Source organism: Eleutherodactylus coqui, chromosome 6 (genome assembly GCF_035609145.1).
Source record: "Eleutherodactylus coqui strain aEleCoq1 chromosome 6, aEleCoq1.hap1, whole genome shotgun sequence".
Classification (NCBI taxonomy): domain Eukaryota; kingdom Metazoa; phylum Chordata; class Amphibia; order Anura; family Eleutherodactylidae; genus Eleutherodactylus; species Eleutherodactylus coqui.
Window position 1 is genome coordinate 216,448,120 of NC_089842.1, and position 24,745 is coordinate 216,472,864.

The following is a 24,745-nucleotide window of genomic DNA, read 5'->3' on the forward strand; positions in this document are numbered from 1 at the left end:
GAAGATAATGAAGAAAGATACATATCACTGGTTGTCACATTCTCCAAGGTTTCTTTCTACACAGAAAGTAAGTAATTTAGTCGGTAGCTTCAAACACAGAGTATATCCCTTACCTTGCACTGCTTTGATGTTAATATAGGTGCAACCTTCATCTCCATCGTCAAGATTCTCCCTTGTTTGTACTGGAAAAAAAAGGGATTTAGTCATCCCTCTATTTGTAGACCCTGATAAATTACCATGTTGCATTAAATTAAAGGGTTAGCAATGCTCACAGTCATTTAATCATGAAAGATAAGTATATATAATGTATATGTCAAAGATAACAGAAGTAAACAAAAGCAGAGCAAGGATTAGGACTATGAAGAGGGGAAGGGAAGGTGATAGGGAAGGTGAAAAAGTGAAATGAATAGAATGGAAAGTTACCGACAAAGAGGAGAAGTAAGAGGAAAGAAAGAGAAAGTGGAGGCGATAGAAGAGAAGGTAAAAGGGATAGAAAAGAAAGAGAAAGTATAGGGTCAGAACGGTGATCCAGAGGATCAGTAGAGTGGAGACCATGCATGTCAGGGCTGCTAGGGAACAGGGAGTAAAAGGGTTAATTAGTAAACTTCTGCTGGGAAAGGAAAGAGGGTGGGGGGTTTGAGGGGGAAAGTTAGGGATTGGAGGATTTGGGATATGGTAATTAGGAGAGATAGAGGCTATAAAAGAGGGGTTTTTAGGTGGGAACGCGGGAATTGCTTTGAGGTATATAGGGCCGGGGTTGTGAGCAGTGATGGTCTGTTTATTATGACATTTAGATGCATCTTTTTTTAATCAAAATTCCAATTTTTGGCGGTCCTTGGAAAAGTTGTGGAATTATTGGGATTGGAGAATGCAGGATATTCTTTGCATTCATTTAGAATTCGAGCGGCAACGGAGGCTGCTGCATGGGGTTTAAGCTCAGCTGTGATTCAGAAGATTGGAAGATGGGAATCTAGCCGTTTTAGGTTATATATTAGGCTGGAGGAGTTGTTCAGGGGTTGTGATTGAGTAAAAAGAATTATTTTAGGGGGGGGAGGTAGTTTAAGAATAATAGAATCGTTGGGGGAATTATTATTTCTAATTTTGTTTATTTCCCAGGTAATGTTCCAGCATTGGTGTGGATCCTGGGACATTCTTTTGTTTTTTATGTGACGGAGCATACAAAGATCCGACCGGCGGGCCATCAGATTGGTATTTCAAAAAGTGAGGCAACGATACGTTGGTTGGGATTTAGAGGCATGGTATGGGGAAGGGTTTATCTCTGAGGTTTTTTGTTTTTTAGAGTTCGCTAGGGCTCCTAACATATTAGTGCTACATGTGGAGGACAATGACTTGGGTAGTTGGCCAGATAGAGAATTACGCAGGGACATCCAGCACGATTTTCTGCGGTTGAGAAAAATGTTCCCTAGGATGATGATTGTTTGGTCAGAGAAGCTCCCCAGAAAATCGTGGAGGATGGCCAGGTCAGTAAAAAATCAATAAAGCGAGGCTGAAGATAAACCGGCACATATCAGCATTTGTAACAAGGAACGGGGGAATTAGTGTCGGGCATCGTGATTTGGAGGGGGTTGTTGGGAGTTATGGGTTAGAAGATGGGGTTCATTTACTGGGAAGGTCTCAATAAGGGTTTGTAGGGGTCACAGCGGATGTGACTCTAGCATACCCGGGTCATGAAAGTGAAAAGAATAAATGGAAGGTGAGATCACTGGAAAAGAACGTGAGTGTTGAGAAAGTTGTGAAAGGGAATGGAAGTGAAAGTGAAAGAGAGAATGTGAAAAAATGGAAGAGAAAGTGATAGAAGGGAAAGTGAAGGGAATGAAAGAAAAAATGAAGTGGGCGGAGGAAAAAGTTAAAGGGCCTTTTACACGGCCCAATAATTAGGCAAGAGCGTTCACCCAAACATTCTTTTGCCCAATCATCATGTAAAAGTGCAAACGATCAGCTGACGAATAAGCAAACACTCCGACGTCAACTTATTGGCTTATTTAGGGCGTATTTGCACTGCGGGAGCCGAAGCGAGCGTTTGCCTCCAGATCCCGGAACAAATACTGCCCATAGGACATGCTAAGCAAAATGCTTTGCTATACCCACGAGCGGAAATCAACTGCAATTTTCTGCTTCTGGGGGGAAAATCGCAGCATGTCCTATTGTAGTGCGCGCCTCGCACAGGCTCATACGGATGGCTTCCATTACAGTCAATGGAAGCCGTCCGTCCTGCGGCGAGTCATGGCGTAATCACCTGCGTGACTCTCTGCACTGCGTATGTGCGGCGGCACACCAGAGCAGAGAGAAGAAGACAGGACAGGAACGCGGGAGTCAATGCTGGGGCACAGGGTCTGATTCCGCTGCAAGATCTCGCCGTGTGCATTTAGCCTTATACAAGCATAAAAATGCCCGCTGGTCAGCTGTAAACAGGGAGCCGTGCAGCCAACTGGTGGCAGCTCTATGGGGAAGAACAAGTGCATTAATGATCGTTCGTTCCCACAGTACAGATAATCTTCGCATGTAAATATTAAGCCATTAATACCACGGGATGTAAGTTACCTCCTGGCAGGGTGGTACTTAATGCAACAGGACATAAACTTACATCCTGTGGATGGCACAGAAGTGGGAAGCAGTCGTGACTGACAGTCGACCCCCCACTACAACAGTGCGGATCTGTAAGAACACCGATCCCTGCTGGATACCCCTTACATGCCGTGATAAATGTCGATCGCAGCATGTAAAGGGTTCACAGAGGGAACACACTCCCTGTATGATATCATCAGCCCCCCATTATGTGGGCCTCCATGGCCTGCGATCACTATTGTGAGTGATAATACATTGCAGTACAGAAGTACTGCAATACATCATCATGGATATCATAGCTTTTCTCGTTCAAGTCCTCTTCAGTGACATAAAAATGTAAAAAAATAAAAATAGCAACAAAATAGTTAAAAAACACTGACAGTATAATGGTAAAGAATGGAATAGAGGTAAGAGCCGGATGGAAAGAAGTGCCGAGCCGGATGGATCATCTATCCAGGACTGCACACATTTAGGATATCTCCTTACTATTTTCGTAGACTCCTTCAGTCCATCTTGTAGCATTCGGTCTGCTTACATCTTCATTGTTCTGCTCCTTGCTCACCTCTGTAGATGAAACATTTTTGTCATCCAGTTTATAGACGCGAGTAGAGATGAGCGAACGTGCTCGATTAGGACAATTACTCGATTGAGCATCGCTTTTTTCGAGTAACTGGCGAAAAGATTCGGGGGGCGGCAGGGTGGAGCTCTCTCTCTCTCTTTCCGCCCACTCCCCATCACCTCCGGCGCCCCTCGAATTTTTTCGCCCGATTAGGCAGTTACTCGAAAAAAGTGATGCTCGATCGAGTAATTGCTCTAAACGAGCACATTCGCTCATCTCTAGACGCGACTTCAGTTTTCATATCAGTTGTAATATAAAACGCACTGAAATGTCTTGAATTTCTCCTCTGGCAAAGAGTTTGAAAAGTCAGCAAAGGGGAAGGGATTCCCCTCGTTCTGGCGCAACTACGCTCGCCATCCGCATAAACCCTCCGATTGTCCATAAAACGTGCATAATGTGGACTGCAAAACCCCCCGTCTGAATGAGCCCTTATAAATGGCCTATTGAAGGCAACCAGAATGCTGATGTGGCCCTTGGTGAAAATGAGTTTGACACCCCAGGGCTAGACGGCGTGTCTATTGGCTCCTAATTGGCCCTATAGTAAGTCTGCTAATTCACTTACTTTATCTTATAGATATAATAGTGGGGGTTCTACATTTCATGGTCTCTTTAGGTATATTGCCTTCCTTAGAGATTGGCCCTCAAACTTGCATGTTTAAAGAGGCACTAACTTTTCAGACAACTTCTACTCATCTACTAGCTTCTGTTAGTCTCATCATTTCTGTAATATACTTGTATTAAAAATGTTGTTGCCTTACCACTGTAAATCACATTAGAAGTGGCTGCCACTAGGGGTCTCCCTTCCAGCTTCTTGGCAATCCTCTCTCTATTGTTAGGCTTAGAGCTTCCTTAGTAACAAGGACACAGGAAATCTTCCATAGCTACAGATGGAGGGGCTATATTTACAGGAGGCACCCCTGCATTTGCAGGCTGAAGGCTGACAGATCTGCAGACACTGTAAAAACAATCTCCACAGTCTCTGCCTCTCCTGCTGTTACAGCATGTCTGTGTGTGTGTATGAGTTTACTAATCATTTGTCCAGAATGTCTCTAAATGCCTGATCATCCTGGAAAAGTTAAGGGGTGGGCATTCAGGTACTACCTCCCTGCTGATTAGGTCAGAGATAGTGAAATGCAGCTTCAGAAGTGAAGGCAAGGAAGTACAGGACAGTGAACTACTGGCAGAATGCTGGCTTGCTACATGCCCCCTGCATGAAAGTGGACTGCATCAGGGCAACGGAAAATCAGAATTTACAGACATGAAACAGGGTGCAAACAGCAGCAAATTATGGTAATGAGATTCTGGTGTTTTTTAGAAAACTTCTTGAAAACTCAGGTATACTTTAAGATAGGAGAAGTAGACTATGTCTTGTAGGGACAAAGATTACAGTGCATTTTTGCATGACGTGGCTGTTATGTCATGTTGGTTATATGGATATTAGCAGTCATAACCTGTAGATGGTTGTTCCTTGTGACAACGTCCAACTGACACAATTTTTTCTCTGTATGTTAACATCAAACCAACAGCAAGGATGATGACCAGCAGCCCAATCCCAGGCACTATCCACTGAATACTGCGGTCTGTGGAACAGAAGAAGAGAAGCCATAAGGTGATAAGATAGATGTCAACAGTGATAATAGTCAAATTGGGAGTCCTATGAAGAAGACAAAGAAGAAGATTAAAGTGAAGGAGACAACAAAGAAGAATACCATGAAGAGGACAATGGGGAAGACAATGTAATAGGAGACAAGAAGCTGATGAAGAAGCGAAAGAAGAAGCCAGTGAAGACGAAGACTAGGAGGAAGATGGAGAAAACAAAGTAGAAGCCGATGTAGTAGGAAACAAAACAGAAGAAGATGAAGATAAAGAAGACAATGAGGTGAAGATGAAGTAGAAGTCAAACACAAATAAAGGCCCTTTTACACACAACGATTATTGCTCAAAATTCACTCAAACAAGCGAAAGTGAGTGATAATCGTTTAGTGTGAAAGAGAAACTATTGCTCACTTGTCATTAGTGGCCCGTGTAAAAGGGCCTTTAGATAAAGTAGAAGACAAAGAAGTAAGTGACAAAAAAGAAGACTAAAAAAGCAAGCTGATAACAGAAACGTATTAACTTACAAGTGATCAATTCAGCAGCATTCAACTTCAAGATGTTGACACTCCGGATTTCACTGAGCACAGAGAAAGTTCTGTTGACTGATAGTTTATTCTTGGCACAACAGCGGTACGTTCCTTCATGGTGATACTGAAGGGAATGTATGGACAAGATTTTTCCATTGTCTTGAAGTTGATAGAACTCAGAATCTTCCTCTACTGAAGTCTCATTATGCCACCAGAAGATAGAGATGGAAGTGCCGCGCCGGACGGAGCAGGTAAGTATCAAGGATTGTCCAAGTACATAACCCTTACCTTCTGTATCGGCGGTGATGCTAATGTCCGCTACCGGCTCTGGTTGGAAGAGAAATGTGATACAAGCGGATCACTAGTAGAATAGAACTGGGCTTAGATTGCCTTGGAATCTTCAGATGACACTGTAGTCCATCGATTTCCATAGACTCTTGCGGTTATTCAGAGCTTTACTTCTGGCTTTCCTGATTGACAAAGCCTTTTCTATTCCCTTTATGCAGCATATCAAAAGGGGGTTGAGGAAAGCGAAAAACCTTTGTGGACCATAATGCAAATTATTGTAGAGGACATTACAGACAATATAGACTGATTCATCTATTTATTAGAGACACCTATCTAATAGAGCCTCGAGCTTCAATTGGCCTTCAGACCCACCACAATTTAGTGTGCTGCTCATCTACATGTATGAGAGACCCAGAGTTTGCCTAGAAAATATTCCCCACACTATTACTCCACCAGCCTGAACTGTTGACACCTGACAGGAAAGGGTCAGCGATTCATGCTGCTTGCGCCAAATTCTGACCTCCCATCAGCACGGTGCAATAGAAATGTGGATCCATTTGACCAGGAGATGTTTTTCTGCTGCTCAGTGATACAACTTTTGCTCTCATCTTTCTGTGTCTCTTAGACACAATGGCGCTGGAACTGGTCGTCCACCATTATAGCCCAACTGTGCTACGGAACGCCGAGTTGTGCATTTGAACACATTAGTTAGAGCAACGGCATTGTATATGCCTGCAATTCACTAAACTGTGCAGCACCTGAATATACGCAAGTGTGAATAGATCAATGAAAGTCAATGTACTTTCATAGACTCCATACACTGCGTATTATGTTCATGCACATTGCACTCCTAATGCGCAATTAAATTGCGCTCGTGTGAGTCTGGCTTCGATCATCTAGATAAACCTATATTCATGCTACAGCTGAATGCTTCAATGGCAGTGCTTTGAGAACATCAAGAACAGCACTGCCTATGGGATCACTCACACGGGTGTTTGTGCGCCTGTGGTGCAAATATAATTGGCTGTTTGTAGCCGTCAATCTTGTATTCAGACAGCCATGAATGTTCAATGTTTAAATTATAGAGGGTTGTATAAGGATTATAAGTCTTATAGACTTGTTGGAGACCATGTTAATATCTGGACATAGTACCACCATTGTCTTGTAATTCTACCACCATTGTCTTTAGAGTCTTGTGATCTATTGTCTAATTAACCATGCAAATCTATCATCATTGTCTTTAAGGCCCTTTTACACACAACGATTCTCGCTCGAAAATCGCTCAAAACAGTCTTTTGAGCGATATTCATTGTGTCTAACTCCACTGACATTGCACAATTTTCGTCAGTTTTCATGCTGAAAGACAGCGATCAGCCTTATCAGGAATTCACAGCGGGATACAGCTGATACTATTGTTTCAGCTGTATCCTACTCCCTGAACACAGGCGGGATATGAAGAACAGAGCGGTCCAGCTGTGTTCTTCATACTCCACCCGGAGCTCACAGCTGTATACCAGCTGAGCGCTCCGTGAACACAGCTGGGGTATGAAGAACACAGCGGTCCAGCTGTGTTCTTCATACCCCACTCGGAGCGCTTAGCTGTATAACAGCTGAGCACTTCGAGAAGAGAACAGCTGGATGCAGAAGACAAGCGGCCCCACTTGTCTTCTGCATACCCCGCTCGGAGCGCAAAGTATTTGCTCAAACTGCTGATTGAGCGATCACCTTGCCATTCGATGCACACAACGATTATTGCTTAAAATTCGCTCAAAAGACATCTTTTGAGCGATAATTGTTGTGTCTAAACCAGGAATAAGACTGAACTGGGGCCTTATGTATATTTGAAGCTTGGTGCTGCCATTGTTTTAAGAATCAGTTTGGCTTGTCTAATCTGGTTAATGGTCACTTAGAATTGTTACCTTTTTAAACATACAACTCTATGCACTGATAATTGTGATGCAAATATTCAAGCAATAAATCATAGAAAGTATAAAAGACAGGAGCGGGTTTGGGGGAGTTAGAAGCATTTTGGACCTGTGATGGGGAACGCCCTCTCACAGTGTGGTTCCCAAGAGGCCGCCCCGTTCTCTGACTTTTCGCCGCTGCTTCTACGGCTGATGCACAAAGCAGATAAGTATACTTAAGTCTCTTGGTGATATCAGTATTGATGTAACCGTTGTTTAAGAATTGCTTACAAAACGTTCACGCCATATCACCTATTTTTATGTAGCTTTGTTTTATTTTTATCATTTATTAATCTTCATTAATAAATTGTGTTGTATCAACCTACTTCTCCTTCTTTAAAGCCGTATCCAAACTTGTTGTTTTCAAGTTGGCAAAGCAGCGCCATGTAATCGGGCGTCCTGACATGAGCATAAGCGCAGAAACGACCGCAATAGCGCAACATTTTTGTGCTGTGAACGTTGTGCTGTCGTGCCCTTATCTGCACATTTTACTGTACTTTTTGCCCTGTCATGAACCATTCAAATTGGCGCAGGACACACCCGTGTCATAGTTTATTAGACTGTGCAGCGTAATTAGTACCAGATGTGTACGATTTCCGCACTCCTATGGGGCCTTTGGTGCAGAAATGCACACATAGATAAAGCATGTTGTATTTTTTTTTCAGCAAAAACGCATAATGTGAGAGAACCATTAAAATCAATGGGTTCTATTGTGCGAATTGTGCACACAAATATTTCCGTGTGAGTCCACCCTTACACGCGTATATGTCACATCCGTAAAATACACGATACACAGCTAATACTCAGGTACGTGCATATTTGCTGCATATGTTAAATCTCTATAGCCTATATTGGTGTGGATCATATATTACACACGGGAAACATATGTGCGTAATATATGGACTACATACGCCCGTGGGAGTGAGCCTATAAGTTCTATTCTTGCTGAGAAAATGACAAAAACCACAACAAACCCCAAAGACACCGTTATAAGTTAGCGGTGACCACCAGACTCCACAGAGTTCATCATATCACTGATCCGGCACAACATCGTATCTTCCGTTATGAAGCCATGACATATATACGAACAAAGCATTATTTAGCATCGTTATAAGGCCCCCTGTCCACGGACCTGATTTCGCCGGCGGTAAATCACTGGCAAATCACGCTGTCTGAAGCTTTCCATAGCATTGCTATGGAAAGCACCAGCCCTGTATCCACAAGCAGAGAATTATTGCGAATTACCATAATTCTCCGCGGTCAGCCTATCTATCAGATTAGGCTGACAGAGTAGATTCGTCTACGGCTCCTGCGGGATACCGCAACGCCCATGGACAGGGGGCCTAAGTCAGCGGTGACCAACAGACTCCACAGATTCGGCACAACATCGTATCTTGCATTATGAAGCCATGACGTATATACGAACAAAGCTTTAGCCTATAATACGGATTTATTAACATTTGAGGTTGTTTTGGCGGAAAGTTCTTTGGTATAATATAAGGGATAAATTATAAGAACTTTATTAAAACACAAAATCCACACAAAGCAACTACTTACCCACAACTAGCAAATTGTCTGCCGCACTCTGTTGATGTTGGGTTTGGAAGTCATTGTAGGAAGCACAGTAGTAGAGTCCACCCATGGTCAGTGACCTAACGGTCAGTCGTAGCTCTGCTGCCCCCTTTTTGTGAATGGTCATATTTCCTAATAATGTCTCATTGTGATAGAACAGGTAGTATATGGGGAGGGAACCTTTACTGGACTCACATCGAAGAATAGTGTCATCTCCCAGAACCACCTCGTTTGGTAAGAGCATCAGGTTAGGTTTATTTACAGCAGCTGTGGACAGAGAAAATGTACATTACAGCAATTAGTTTTTCAAAAAATATTGTTGCCATATACAGTAGGGATTGAGTTTTCTGAATTTCGGCAAAAATATCACCTAAATATGATAAGATTATCATTTACATCATACAAGTATATACGCTATGTTGACAAAAGAATTGGCCCCCACCACTCCAGTGCTGTCAGGTGATGTGTGAGCATTAGGTATAAAGGAGAGGATGTTACAGGAGATCCCAGTACAGAAACCATTAGAATGCCACCAGGTGTAGAGCTGACAACGGGGTCTGGTGGTGGGATGTCACCAGGTGTAGAGCTGACAATGGGGTCTGGTGGTGGGATGCCACCAGGTGTAGAGCTGACAATAGTGTCTAGTGGTGGGATGTCACCAGGTGTAGAGCTGACAAAGGGGTCAGGTGGTGGAATGTCACCAGGTGTAGAGCTGACAACCAGGTCTGGTGGGGGGATATCACCAGGTGTAAAGCTGACAATGGGGTCTGGTGGTGGGATGTTACCAGGTGTAGAGCTGACAATAGTGTCTGGTGGGGGGATGTCACCAGGTGTAGAGCTGACAATAGTGTCTGGTGGGGGGATGTCACCAGGTGTAATGCTGACAAAGGGGTCTGGTGGTGGGATGTCACCAGGTGTAGAGCTGACAACCGGGTCTGGTGGGGGGATGTCACCAGGTGTAGAGCTGATAACGGGGTCTGGTGGTGGAATATCACCAGGTGTAAAGCTGACAACGGGGTCTGGTGGTTGAATGCCACCAGTTGTAGAGCTGACAATAGTGTCTGTTGGGGGGGATGTCACCAGGTGTAGAGCTGACAAAGGGGTCTGGTGGTGGGATGTCACCAGGTGTAGAGCTGACAAGGGGGTCTGGTGGTGGGATGTTACCAGGTGTAGAGCTGACAACGGGATCTGGTAGTCGAATGGCACCAATCAGTATGGTACAATGCAGGGCTTTTGGACATAAAAAAAAGTCCACTGTTAGCCATGTTATTGGGAGATAGAAATAATCTGCTGTGTGCAGTGCAGCCATGTTCAGGGAGACCCTGTAAACTGACAGAACGCAGACAATGAAGCCTTGTATGAGCTGTGAAGGCATCACGTAAATTGTCTGCCTCACTGAAGAGGCCTCATAGGCAATTGGAACCTCCATTAGCTCCAGAACGCTCTGTAGGCAAGTGGCTGCACACAACACAGTAGTGAATTTACAAACTTGCGTACAATGGTGCTTGTAATGTTGGACTGTAATTGAGTTTACCAACTTGACCGAGCACCATGTCATACAATATGTAGTATTGAGGTTTTATTTGAGGAGCAGAACATCTGCAGACTTCATTGTTCAGCCCAAAGTCTGGATTTCAATCCCATAGAGCATCTTTAGGATGAATTAGAACGCCGCATCTGTGCACACCCAACATGGCCATCATCCCCCACATCACTATCTAAAGCTCTCCACAAGGAATGGAGGCAAATCCCACCACACATCTATGGGAATTTGGTGGAAAGCAGCCTAGTAGGGTTACTGCAGTCAATGAGGCCAAAAAGCGGTCCAACATTGGTCTGAAAAATGTGAAGAACATTGAATTTTATCACCTTCTATGTGTGTCAAATACTTTTGTCAACATAGTGTACACAGAATATATTTTAATATTTCTTTTAACCCATGCATGGTGTGGGTTTTCTCACATGAAGATCCCAATCCAGGTCCTGCAACAATGCTTCTGATTGATTGACAACTGAACTTTGTCACGACCTTTCCGAAAAGTGAAATTTCTCTTGGTTCAAACGTTCTTCATTAGACTGATTTGTGAGTTTTGGGTTAACATCTTCATGGAAGATCCATCTTCTCTTTATCTTTAGTTCATAGGTAGGTATCTTCAAGGTTCAGCCAAACACGACTGTCCAAATCCCAGCTCTATAACCCTCACCACCATTGTGATTCACGATTGAGATGAGGTTCTTAGGTTGGAATATTTTCTCCAACTATATATAACCAGACCAACTCATTCTTCCGGTAGATTTTCTGGCTCACTTCGATTGTGTTTAACAAAAATTAGATGAGCCACAATGTCCTTCTTGTAAATAAAGTCTCCTCTCTGCTACACATAAAGCATACTACTTTTCTTCAGTGGCTCAGGTATGCTTTATTCAAGAACCCAATGACCTGTCCGGTGATGGATAAAAATGTCTTTGCAATGTTTTCAAGCCAACAACTCTTGGTCTGAGGACCTCAATTATCAGATTTACCCAAGACAATGGCATTGCAAACAGGCAAGGAGAAAGACAGACATTGGTAGTGAATCTATATTTTTGGGTAAGGCAAACCAGAGTAAAGGCTCCTTTACACACCACGATTATTGCTCAAAATATGCTCAAAAGCCATCTTTTGAGCGATAATTGTTGTGTGTGAATGTGTCCATCTTTCACTTTTCTGCAGAACGATAATTTTATGTTCGGCATAAAATCCATGGCTCGGCAGAAGAGCTGATAGCAGGGACTTCAGTCTGTGTTCTCCGTGGAGAGTGCCGATAACATTGTCTCAGCTGTCAGCCCCACAGCAGAACAAAGGGAATGTATTCAGAGAACAGACCACCTGCTGTTCTCTGAATATAGCTCCTAGCGACTCACACACATTAATAAGCTACTAATTGGCATAGTACCAATTAGTAGTTTATGCAAAATGATCACTCAAAAGCCATCTTTTGAGTGATCATCTTTGTGTGTAAATGGGCCCTTACATTGGGCTATTATCCAATGAACCTTCAACCTTAAATTAGCCCCATGGCATAACAGAAATTCTTATAGGTTTGTATACCTTGATGTATTAGAGTCCTTATACATGGAGTAAAAAAAATCGCTGGAATGAGCAAACGATGACAGAGTCATTTGCTTTATATGCAGTCAGTTTTCACATGCAAATGTTTACATTTTGTCATTATTCGCTCATTCACTTGACCGTTAATCTTTCATGGGACTGTGCCAGTGAATGGGAACAATCGAATGATCGATTTTCACATGTAATGACTCGTAAATGACTGAACTGTGATTTTTATGCCTACATAAAATGAACCACAAACAATAAGTGCACAAATTACGTTCATCATTGGCCGTGTTTACATATGGACCTCAGTGGGTCCAACAACCCCATTATGGTTGACTTCTTAAAGGGTCTCAATTAGAGATGAGCGAGCACCAAAATGCTCGGGTGCTCGTTACTCGGGACGAACTTTTCGCGATGCTCGAGGGTTCGTTTTGAGTAACGAACCCCATTGAAGTCAATGGGCGACTCGAGCATTTTTGTATATCGCCGATGCTCGCTAAGGTTTTCATTTGTGAAAATCAGGGCAATTCAAGAAAGTGATGGGAACGACACAGAAACGGATAGGGCAGGCGAGGGGCTACATGTTGGGCTGCATCTCAAGTTCCCAGGTCCCACTATTAAGCCACAATAGCGGCAAGAGTGGGCCGCCCCCTCCCAACAATTTTTACTTCTGAAAAGCCCTCATTAGCAATGCATACCTTAGCTAAGCACCACACTACCTCCAACAAAGCACAATCACTGCCTGCATGACACTCCGCTGCCACTTCTCCTGGGTTACATGCTGCCAATTCCCCCCCCCCCCCCACGACCCAGTGTCCACAGCGCACACCAAACTGTCCCTGCCCAGCCTTCAGCTGCCCTCATGCCACGCCACCCTCATGTCTATTTATAAGTGCGTCTGCCACAGGAAAAGCAGGCACACACTGCAGAGGGTTGGCACGGCTAGGCAGCGACCCTCTTTAAAAGGGACGGGGCGATAGCCCACAATGCTGTACAGAAGCAATGAGAAATCCAATCCTGTGCCACCTCCATCTGGAGCTGCACATGTGGGCATAGCAATGGGGAACCTATGTGCCACACACTATTCATTCTGTCAAGGTGTCTGCACGCCCCAGTCAGACCGCGGTTTTTTATAAATAGTCACAGGCAGGTACAACTCCGCAATGGGAATTCCGTGTGCACCCACAGCATGGGTGGCTCCCTGGAACCCACCGGCGGTACATAAAAATATCCCATTGCAGTGCCCATCACAGCTGAGGTAGTAATGTCATGTTTAATGCAGGTGCGCTTCGGCCCACACTGCATGCCCCAGTCAGACTGGGGTTCTTTAGAAGTGGAAACAGATGCATTTACAACTCCCTGTGGACCCACAGCATGGGTGGGTGCCAGGAAGCCACCGGTGGTACATAAATATATCCCATTGCATTGCCCATCACAGCTGAGGTAGTAATGTCATGTTTAATGCAGGTGCGCTTCGGCCCACACTGCATGCCCCAGTCAGACTGGGGTTCTTTAGAAGTGGAAACAGATGCATTTACAACTCCCTGTGGACCCACAGCATGGGTGGCTCCCTGGAACCCACTGGCGGTACATAAAAATATCCCATTGCATTGCCCAACACAGCGGATGTAACGTCAGCTGTAATGCAGGTGGGCTAAAAATTCATTTGATTACACTGTAGGCGAGGGCCCACAAAAATTGCTGTATAAACAGTACTAATGTACATCAGAAAAATTGGCCGTGGCCAACCAAGAGGGCAGGTGAAACCCATTAATCGCTTTGGTTAATGTGGCTTAATTGGTAACTAGGCCAGGAGGCAGCCCAGTTAAAATAAAAATTGGTGGAGGTGAAAGTTTCAACGCTTTAATGAGCATTGAAACGTATAAAAATTGTTTAGAAAAATTATATGACTGAGCCTTGTGGGCCTAAGAAAAATTGCCCGTTCGGCGTGATTATGTGAGGTTTCAGGAGGAGGAGCAGGAGGAGGAGGAGGAATATTATACACAGATTGATGAAGTGAAAAGGTCCCCGTTTTTGATGGGGATACAGAACGATGCTTCCATCCGCGGGTGCAGCCTACGTATTGCTTAGATGTCGCTGCTGTCCACTGGTGGAGAAGAGAAGTCTAGGGAAATCCAGGCTTTGTTCATCTTGATGAGTGTTAGCCTGTCGGCACTGTCGGTTGACAGGCGGGTACGCTTATCTGTGATGATTCCCCCAGCCGCACTAAACACCCTCTCTGACAAGACGCTAGCCGCAGGACAAGCAAGCACCTCCAGGGCATACAGCGCGAGTTCAGGCCACGTGTCCAGCTTCGACACCCAGTAGTTGTAGGGGGCAGAGGCGTCACGGAGGACGGTCGTGCGATCGGCTACGTACTCCCTCACCATCCTTTTACAGTGCTCCCGCCGACTCAGCCGTGACTGGGGAGCGGTGACACAGTCTTGCTGAGGAGCCAGAAAGCTGTCAAGGGCCTTAAAGAGTGTTGGCCTGCCTGTGCTGTACATGCTGCCTGATCTCCGCGCCTCCCCTGCTACCTGGCCCTCGGAACTGCGCCTTCGGCCACTAGCGCTGTCGTATGGGAATTTTACCATCAGTTTGTCCGCCAGGGTCCTGTGGTATAGCAACACTCTCGAACCCCTTTCCTCTTCGGGTATGAGAGTGGAAAGGTTCTCCTTATACCGTGGGTCGAGCAGTGTGTACACCCAGTAATCCGTAGTGGCCAGAATGCGTGTAACGCGAGGGTCACGAGAAAGGCATCCTAACATGAAGTCAGCCATGTGTGCCAGGGTACCTGTACGCAACACATGGCTGTCCTCACTAGGAAGATCACTTTCAGGATCCTCCTCCTCCTCCTCAGGCCATACACGCTGAAAGGATGACAGGCCAGCAGCATGTGTACCCTCACCAGTGGGCCAAGCTGTGTCTTCCCCCTCCTCCTCATCTTCCTCCTCCTCCTCCTCACCACGCTGAGATATAGACAGGAGGGTGCTCTGACTATCCAGCGACATACTGTCTTCCCCCGCCTCCGTTTCCGAGTGCAAAGCGTCTGCCTTTATGCTTTGCAGGGAACTTCTCAAGAGGCATAAAAGAGGAATGGTGACGCTAATGATTGCAGCATCGCCGCTCACCACCTGGGTAGACTCCTCAAAGTTTCCAAGGACCTGGCAGATGTCTGCCAACCAGGCCCACTCTTCTGAAAATAATTGAGGAGGCTGACTCCCACTGCGCCACCCATGTTGGAGTTGGTATTCCACTGTAGCTCTACGCTGCTCATAGAGCCTGGCCAACATGTGGAGCGTAGAGTTCCACCGTGTGGGCACGTCGCACAGCAGTCGGTGCACTGGCAGATTAAACCAATGGTGCAGAGTGCGCAGGGTGGCAGCGTCCGTGTGGGACTTGCGGAAATGTGAGCAGAGCCGGCGCACCTTTCCGAGCAGGTCTGACAAGCGTGGGTAGCTTTTCAGAAAGCGCTGAACCACCAAATTAAAGACGTGGGCCAGGCATGGCATGTGCGTGAGGCTGCCGAGCTGCAGAGCCTCCACCAGGTTACGGCCGTTGTCACACACAACCAGGCCCGGTTGGAGGCTCAGCGGCGCAAGCCAGCGGTCGGTCTGCTCTGTCAGACCCTGCAGCAGTTCGTGGGCCGTGTGCCTCCTATCTCCTAAGCTGAGTAGTTTCAGCACGGCCTGCTGACGCTTGCCCACCGCTGTGCTGCCACGCCGCGCGACACCGACTGCTGCCGACGTGCTGCTGCTGCTGACACATCTTGATTGCGAGACAGAGGTTGCGTTCGAGGAGGAGGAGGAGGGTGGTTTAGTGGAGGAAGCATACACCGCCGCAGATACCACCACCGAGCTGTGGCCCGCAATTCTGGGGGTGGGTAGGACGTGAGCGGTCCCAGGCTCTGACTCTGTCCCAGCCTCCACTAAATTCACCCAATGTGCCGTCAGGGAGATATAGTGGCCCTGCCCGCCTGTGCTTGTCCACGTGTCCGTTGTTAAGTGGACCTTGGCAGTAACCGCGTTGGTGAGGGCGCGTACAATGTTGCGGGAGACGTGGTCGTGCAGGGCTGGGACGGCACATCGGGAAAAGTAGTGGCGACTGGAAACTGAGTAGCGCGGGGCCGCCGCCGCCATCATACTTTTGAAGGACTCCGTTTCCACAACCCTATACGGCAGCATCTCCAGGCTGATAAATTTGGCTACGTGCACGTTTAACGCTTGAGCGTGCGGGTGCGTGGCGGCGTACTTGCGCTTGCGCTCAAACACTTGCGCTAGCGACGGCTGGACGCTGCGCTGACAGACATTGCTGGATGGGGCCGAGGACAGCGGAGGTGAGGGTGTGGGTGCAGGCCAGGAGACGGTAGTGCCTGTGTCCTCAGAGCGGGGTTGGATCTCAGTGGCAGGTTGGGGCACAGGGGGAGAGGCAGCGGTGCAAACCGGAGGCAGTGAACGGCCTTCGTCCCACCTTGTGGGGTGATTGGCCATCATATGTCTGCGCATGCTGGTGGTGGTGAGGCTGCTGGTGGTGGCTCCCCGGCTGATCTTGGCGCGACAAAGGTTGCACACCACTGTTCGTCGGTCGTCTGCACTCTCAGTGAAAAACTGCCAGACCTTTGAGCACCTCGGCCTCTGCAGGGTGGCATGGCGCGAGGGGGCGCTTTGGGAAACAGTTGGTGGATTATTCGGTCTGGCCCTGCCTCTACCCCTGGACACCGCACTGCCTCTTGCAACCTGCCCTGCTGCTGCCCTTGCCTCCCCCTCTGAATACCTGTCCTCAGTAGGCGTAGCAAACCAGGTGGGGTCAGTCACCTCATTGTCCTGCTGCTCTTCTTCAGAATCCTCAGTGCGCTCCTCCCTCGGACTTAATGCCCTTACTACTACCTCACTGATAGACAACTGTGTCTCATCGTCATCGGCCTCCTCACCCACTGAAAGGTCTTGAGACAGTTGCCGGAAGTCCCCAGCCTCATCCCCCGGACCCCGGGAACTTTCGAATGGTTGGGCATCAGTCACGATAAACTCCTCTGGTGGGAGAGGAACCACTGCTGCCCAATCTGAGCAGGGGCCCGAGAACAGCTCCTGGGAGTCTGCCCGCTCCTCAGAATGTCTCATTTTCATGGAGTGAGGAGGCTGGGAGGAAGGAGGAGCAGCAGCCAGAGGATTCTGAGTTGCAGCAGTGGACGGCGCAGAACTCTGGGTGGACGATAGGTTGCTGGAAGCACTTTCTGCCATCCACGACAGGACCTGCTCACACTGCTCATTTTCTAATAAAGGTCTACCGCGTGGACCCATTAAATGTGCTATGAATGTGGGGACGCCAGAAACGTGCCTCTCTCCTAATCCCACAGCAGTCGGCTGCGATACACCTGGATCAGGAGCTCGGCCTGTGCCCACACCCGGACTAGGGCCTCCGCGTCCTCGGCCGCGCCCACGTCCTCTAGGCCTTCCCCTACCCCTCAGCATGCTGTATTACCAGGAATGCAGAAACACAACACTGTAATTAAATGTGCCGCTTATTGGCCTGTGGTTGGAGGCTGAGTTCACTTACGGAACGCCAAGAAATAATTTGGCGCAAGCCTGCTGTAACACTTAGCTGGCTGCGTATTTATTTGGAGAAATTCTACCCCCAGCAGACACGGACCCAGAACACTGAGGAGAGTGACAGGCAGGCCAAATAGATTTTTTTCAAATATTTTTTTCTAAAGGACCACTGCGTATATTCAATCTATAATATATGTCTTCTGGCCCTGCCTACACACTTCTGTCCCTGGAGTATTACTGCAGGGCGCAATGCTCTGCACGGCCGATATACCAAAAAAAAAAAAGTGCAACACTGCTAAAAGCAGCCTCCACACTACTGCACACGGTTAGATGTGGCCCTAAGAAGGACCGTTGGGGTTCTTGAAGCCTACAATAACTCCTAATGCTCTCCCTGCCTCCACACTTCTGTCCCTGGACTATTACTGCAGGGCGCAATGCTCTGCACGGCCGATATACCAAAAAAAAAAAAATGTGCAACACTGCTAAAAGCAGCCTCCACACTACTGCACACGGTTAGATGTGGCCCTAAGAAGGACCGTTGGGGTTCTTGAAGCCTACACTAACTCCTAACACTCTCCCTACAGCAGCTCCAACACGATAGTACTTTCCCTCAGCTATCTCACAACGCATCTGAGGCGAGCCGCGGGAGAGGCCGATTTTTATACTCGGGTGACACCTGATCTCCCCAGCCACTCACAGCAGGGGGGTGGTATAGGGCTTGAACGTAGCAGGGGGAAGTTGTAATACCTTCCCTGTCTTTCAATTGGCCAGAAAAGCACGCTAACGTCTCAGAGAGGAAAGTGAAAGTAACCCGAACATCGCGTGGTACTCGTTACGAGTAACGAGCATCTCGAACACGCTAATACTCGAACGAGTATCAAGCTCGGACGAGTACGTTCGCTCATCTCTAGTCTCGATACATGACTGAGGTACTAGCCAAGCAACAGACAACAGTGGGCGGCTAATACCCAAGTTATATGGCAAAGCTCTAGATGAGGTTGAAGATTAACTTACAGGGTAGCCACCTATAGATGGCGGTAAAGAGATGGCGTTATTTCTTCTATAACAGAACTAGCGCTCCTGTGAGGCTGTATGTGTTACTGCAGAGAAGACAGTTATATTTCGGACTTTTTGTGTGGAGAGATACTCACTTTGTACCAGGAGGATTAGCCCAGTGCTGTTTTTAGAAATGCCCTTATAAGTTATTGAACATGTGTAAGTCCCCGTGTGCCCTTCTGAGGCCTGTGATATCACATACTGGTCCTTGTAGCTCCGGCTCGGTACAGTTTGTGAGTCTTTGTAGAATGTAAATTGATAAGGAAATGATGAAAAAGACTGACAGTTTATTGTCACTTTATCACCTTCTTGAACTCTTTGTTGATAAATTTGTAGCTTTGGCTTCATGAACAACTCTAGAAAACACAATGAAAAATTGTAATATCTAGTAAGAAAGGGTAGAAACTGACCCGAACGCTCAGTAACGTGCTTGGAAATGCTTCTTTAATAATTGTGTCTGGGGGTAAATTTGAATAAAAAGGGGTGTTACCTTTAAGGGTAAAACGTGAGGAGAGTGGGATGGATGGCACATTCTGCAGAGTGACATCGGTACATGCAGTCTGAGTAGAATCTAACGTTCCTCTATGTGTATACATATTTTGTTCCTCTGAAGTGCATACAACTTCATAAAATTTTCCGATCAAACAACACGTAAACACATGTATCAAGTTAACTCGGACGAGGCCGGGTATATCAACTAGTTCATATATGGAGAAGGTTGTAGCATTTTCCCCAAGTTGGAAATTCATGCACCTTACAAGGAAAAAATGTTCATACCAACCTGTTATCCTGATGGGTGTCACATCGCTCATCTTCATCACAGTGCCTAACACAGTCCGCACCTCGCAGGTATAATTCCCAGAATCCTCCAGCTGAGCGTACTGAATCCGGTATGTATTAGATGATATGACTTCCTGCCCGTTTCTGTAGAAGGTGAACCGCAGCTCTGTGTCCTCCCTGAGAGGGTTACGTCTTGTGTCACACGTCAGGGTCAGGGCATCTCCTTCCTTTATATTGTCAGGGGCTTTTATTTCTGGACTCGTAAACAGATCTAGAACAGATTATAATAGTAGTCTTATGACTGTCAGCTCCTTGGAGCTTATGACCGGGGCTGGTGCCCCGTGCGAAACCTTCCATGCTCTTCATATGGTGTATTGTCATACCTTGTGCAGCACAAACACCCGTATCATACAGTCAGGGACTGGCTGACAAAGCTTAGCCTGTAGGGCAAGCACACAGCGCTGGCCTATGAATCGCCCACCATAAGGGTGGAAACACACAGTGCAGCTGGCCACACAAATTACTGGCAATATTGTGCAATTATGGGACACCGCTGGTAGACGTAGTCTGTCTTTAGCCAGCCACAACATGTCCTTCCAGCCTTAGGCTGCCTGTCCACGGGCGGGTTTTCATTGCGTTCCCCGCGACGATAATCCGGCAGTGGGAAACGCAGTGAAAGCTCTCCATAACGTTGCTATGGAGAGCGCTTCCCTCCTGTCCACGAGCGGAGAATCGCAATGCTGCGATTTGCCACGATTCTCTGCGGTCCTCCGCGGTCAGCCTATCTATCAGATAGGCTGACAGTGGCGATCCGCCTGCCGGCTCCTAGTCCCGGGTGGCGTCTCCCGCGGTTGATCTCCGCAACGCCCGTGGACAGGCAGCCTTAATTATATTTATCTACACTGCACCAGAACCAAAATAATAATAAGAGTACAGCACTAGAACTAAGCTCATAACATTAATACAGTACCAGAACCAAGTTCATAACATGGAAAAAGCACCAGAACTAAGCTCATAACATAAATACAGTACCAGAACCAAGCTGATATCATAAATACAGCACCAGAACCAAATTCAAAACAAATATCGTCCCAGAACTAAGTTCATAACAAATACAGAACCAGAAACAGGAAATATATTTATTCTCTATATGGCCCATTACAGACAAGCATCACGGCCTGACATAAAGTCTGCAGTTATTATATAATGTACTCGAATACCAGCTCTACTCATTGATAGCGACAGCAGTGCAGTTACTTCCAGTGATCAAATCAAATGTCGTCTGTTTGATGCTGTCCATATTCGTTTTTCTTCTCTCGGGGTCTAGACCACTACTGACATTTCTTCCAGCCATGACTTCCTTTTGCACACTCTCGCACTCCTGCTTTCAGAACCCCAAATTAACTTCCCAGCATCCCCACCACAGTAACAATGTGCCTGCTGTGGAACCACTTAGGGTCCTTCATTTAGACGAGTGACGTCACCGTTAGCTCATTTGCTCTCGTGCAGCCAGCTTATACTGGCAGATACATTGTTGACTTGTTCAAATGAGATTCGTTCAGCCTTTCACATTCGCTGTATAAGTGACTAAGAGCGTCTGAACGATTGCTGTTTAAACCGAATGATAAGCAAATGAGCCAACAGTGATTTTTATGCCTGTATAAAATGAATGACGAACAAAAAGTGAACAATTCTCGTACGTTCATTCGGGCATTGGCTCGCATTTAGAATGAACACTTTGGCTTTTTTTGAATGATAATCGTTTTGTCTAAAATCACCTTTATTAATAATCGCCCTACTGAAGTCCCACTAACAGTGCCCCTACTGTGGCCCTACTAAGTAAGTGCTCCTGATGTGGCCCCACTAAGTAATAGTGCCCCTACTGTGGCTCCAATAAGTAAAAGTGCCCCTGCTGTGGCTCCATTAAGTAAAAGTGCCCCAATTAGTAATAGTGACTCCCTCTCTGGTCCCAATTAGTAATAGGACCATATCAATGGCTCCAATTAGTAAGTGGACCTCTCTGCAGCACCAATTAGTAATATCACCCCCTTTGTGGCTAGAATTATTATTATGGCCTTTTTTTGGCCCACAATTCATTACAGAACCCCTCTGTGGCCCAAATTATTAATAAGACACCCCTTCCGTAGCCTCTTCAATTTATATAAAACCACCTTTGTGGAACCTGAAATACAGCCACCTGTAGAGTGTACAGTAGGTTGATAACACACACTCACACTTCGCACGCTATCTCGCACAGTATAACCGCATTACTCCTTTTCCTGACCCCAGCGTTCACTGTACTCTGAGATTATGCTGTGTGAGTTATCATGCGTAGCGTTTAACGGTCCTATAGGAGTTAGTGTCATTAAGCTACTGTAAGCATTACAAACAGCCAGACTTTTATGAGTGGGGGTAGGGCACCCCGAAACATTCTCAGGGGGGCCAGCCTGGGTGCTCAAACCTCCCTGCCCCCTATGGCCCAATCTGCCCCTGCATACAGTGCTGAAGTATAAGAGCCCTATAGTCTGATGACCAAAATACTTTGGTCAAATAGCATGACTGTAATCCTTCTCTCAGTGGTGGGCGGTTACATAGCAAGGATAAAAATAAGGCCCCTTTCAGCTGCTTCTTGACACCACCACACTGCTAACCACATGTGAGGTCCTAGTACCCATTCCCCTTTTCATGACTTCTGTATGGCTTCCTATGGGGATTACATCCCAGTACAGGTTCTCACCACCCATTTAAATCCAGACAAGACCAACTTTGGATTGGCATTTGTTCTCCACGAGCCCCATAAGAGCCACATGAGCTGCCTGCATTCAGGCTTGAGTACAGTATGCAGGAAGGCTTCCTCCTTAGAAGTTTGTCTGCCCCACTAGTATAAGTCATTTTAACTAGAAATCTGTTTGGAGGGAATGGGGGTCTTGGGTCCGTGCATTGCCTCATTCTTACCTTGGACAAATACAAATATTTCTTTTGCCTTTAATACTTCTCCATATTGAGCTGTTTTTTCACATCGGTAAATCCCGCTCATGGATTTAGTCGCACTTGGCAGATGGAAAATCTCTTTGGATGTCTGTATAATGGCTCCGTCCTTATAAAATATTGTGGTCTTCTTATTAGCTTTGTAGTATGTAGAGTATGGATCGCTGTGACATCTCAAATCCACGGAGTCGCCCTCCAAGATATTGGGGGGATATTGCAGGATGATGTAACGGTCTGAAAACAAAAAATAGCGGATATTTCACAACGTACATCTCCTTGTAGACATGTCCAATCATAGTTGGGGCAAATACTCACCATCTGAGACATCGAGTCTGACAGGGTAATATCTATTCCATATTCCACAAGCATATTTTCCACTGTCCTCACGATGTGCCCGATCAATTAAGAGAACTTTCTTTTGCTCCTCCTTGACTAGTTCACCATCTTTGTACCACACATATTCCTGGTTTCGTGATGCAGAAGGTCGTGTCTCACAAGACATAGTCATCTTTTCCCCCACAAATATATTTCTGTAGTTTGGACTGAAGATCACGCTGCCTTTATTAGAACCTTAAAAAATATATAAAAACACAGATAACAAAAGCGGCGCCAGATGTGTTTGGGCCACTGAATCCCTTGTCATCATAAACATAATAGGGCACATTTACTTAAACCGCCGCTTCACACACCATTATAAGGGCTCCTTCAGACGAGCGTGTTTTTTGTGTGCAGGAAAATCCTGTGCAATAAACGTGAAGAATAGTGCCCATTGATTTTAATGGGTTCATTCTCATTTCTTTTTTTTGTACTCACGGTTTTTGCAAGAGCAAAAAAATAGAAACTGCTCTATTTTGTGTGAATTTGCACACTAAATAGGTCCATAGTGGTCTTTGGGTGGTGCACGAACATAGACATATGCATGGGTATGCCCAAAATACTGTGCATACCCGCGTGGTCAGCACCTCATTTGGCTAAATAGCCATTTAAATTAGGGCAAAAAATACACTCTTTCTTTGCGGCAAAACGTTGCACAGGAGCAAGCGTACTTTGAAATACGCCCCAGTGAATCTGCACTTACTAAGTAATAGGTTCATTATTAGAGATGAGCGAGCGTACTCGTCCGAGCTTGATGCTCGTTCGAGTATTAGCGTGTTCGAGATGCTCGTTACTAGAGGCGAGCACCACGCGATGTTCGAGTTACTTTCACTTTCATCTCTGAGACATTTGCGCGCTTTTCTGGCCAATAGAAAGACAGGGAAGGCATTACAGCTTCCTCCTGTGATGTTCCAGCCCTATACCACCCCCCTGCAGTGAGTGGCTGGCGAGATCAGGTGTCACCCGAGTATATAAATCGGCCCCGCCCGCGGCTCACCACAGATGCATTCTGACAGAGATCAGGGACAGTGCTGCTGCTGCTATAGGGAGAGTGTTAGGAGTTATTTTAGGCTTGAAGAACCCCAACGGTCCTTCTTAGGGCCACATCTAACCGTGTGCAGTACTGTTGAGGCTGCTTTTAGCAGTGTTGCACAATTATTTTTTTTTGTATATCAGGCGTGCAGAGCATTGCGTCTTCAGTCTGCAGTCATTGTACATAGTATAGGGCCAGTACTGGTGAGGCAGAGACAGTGGGAAAGGTGAAAGACATATACAGTCTATATAGGCAGTGGGCTTTTTCAAACAAATTTGGAAAAAATGCTATCTTTGGGCTGCCTGTGACCGTCTTGAGTGTACTGCGTCTCTGCTGGGGGTAGTAGTCCTAATTATTACGCAGCTAAGTGTTACAGCAGGCTTCCGCAAAATTGTTTCCTGGCTCTGCGTTGCCCGTTACATCACCGCCGCCATCCCGTCCAGAGGGAAACAGTCTGCCGTAATTTTACATAGTATAGGGCCAGTACTGGTGAGGCAGGGACAGTGGAAAAGGTGAAAGAGATATACTGTCTATACAGGCAGTGGGCTTTTTCAAACAAATTTGGGAAAAATACTATCTTTGGGCTGCCGGTGACCATCTTGAGTGTACTGCGTGTCTGCTGGGGGTAGTAGTCCTAATTAATACGCAGCTAAGTGTTACAGCAGGTTTGCGCAAAATTGTTTCCTGGCTCTGCGTTGCCCGTTACATCACCGGCCTC

At 46.3% G+C, this 24,745-nt stretch overlaps 1 protein-coding gene across 1 annotated transcript in view; it reads right to left on the minus strand.

Moving 5' to 3' along the window:
* Positions 1-5,728: 5,728 nt before the first annotated feature.
* The window catches only part of LOC136571833 (Fc receptor-like protein 3), a 70,476-nt gene continuing 51,459 nt past the window's right edge, over positions 5,729-24,745 (minus strand). The window contains exons 4-7 of the mRNA XM_066572459.1: positions 19,633-19,902; positions 9,138-9,419; positions 7,675-7,730; positions 5,729-5,824 (exon numbers count right to left, since the gene is read on the minus strand). Of these exons, the coding sequence (XP_066428556.1) occupies positions 5,729-5,824; positions 7,675-7,730; positions 9,138-9,419; positions 19,633-19,902 (704 nt within the window). The remainder of the gene's footprint in view (positions 5,825-7,674; positions 7,731-9,137; positions 9,420-19,632; positions 19,903-24,745) is intronic.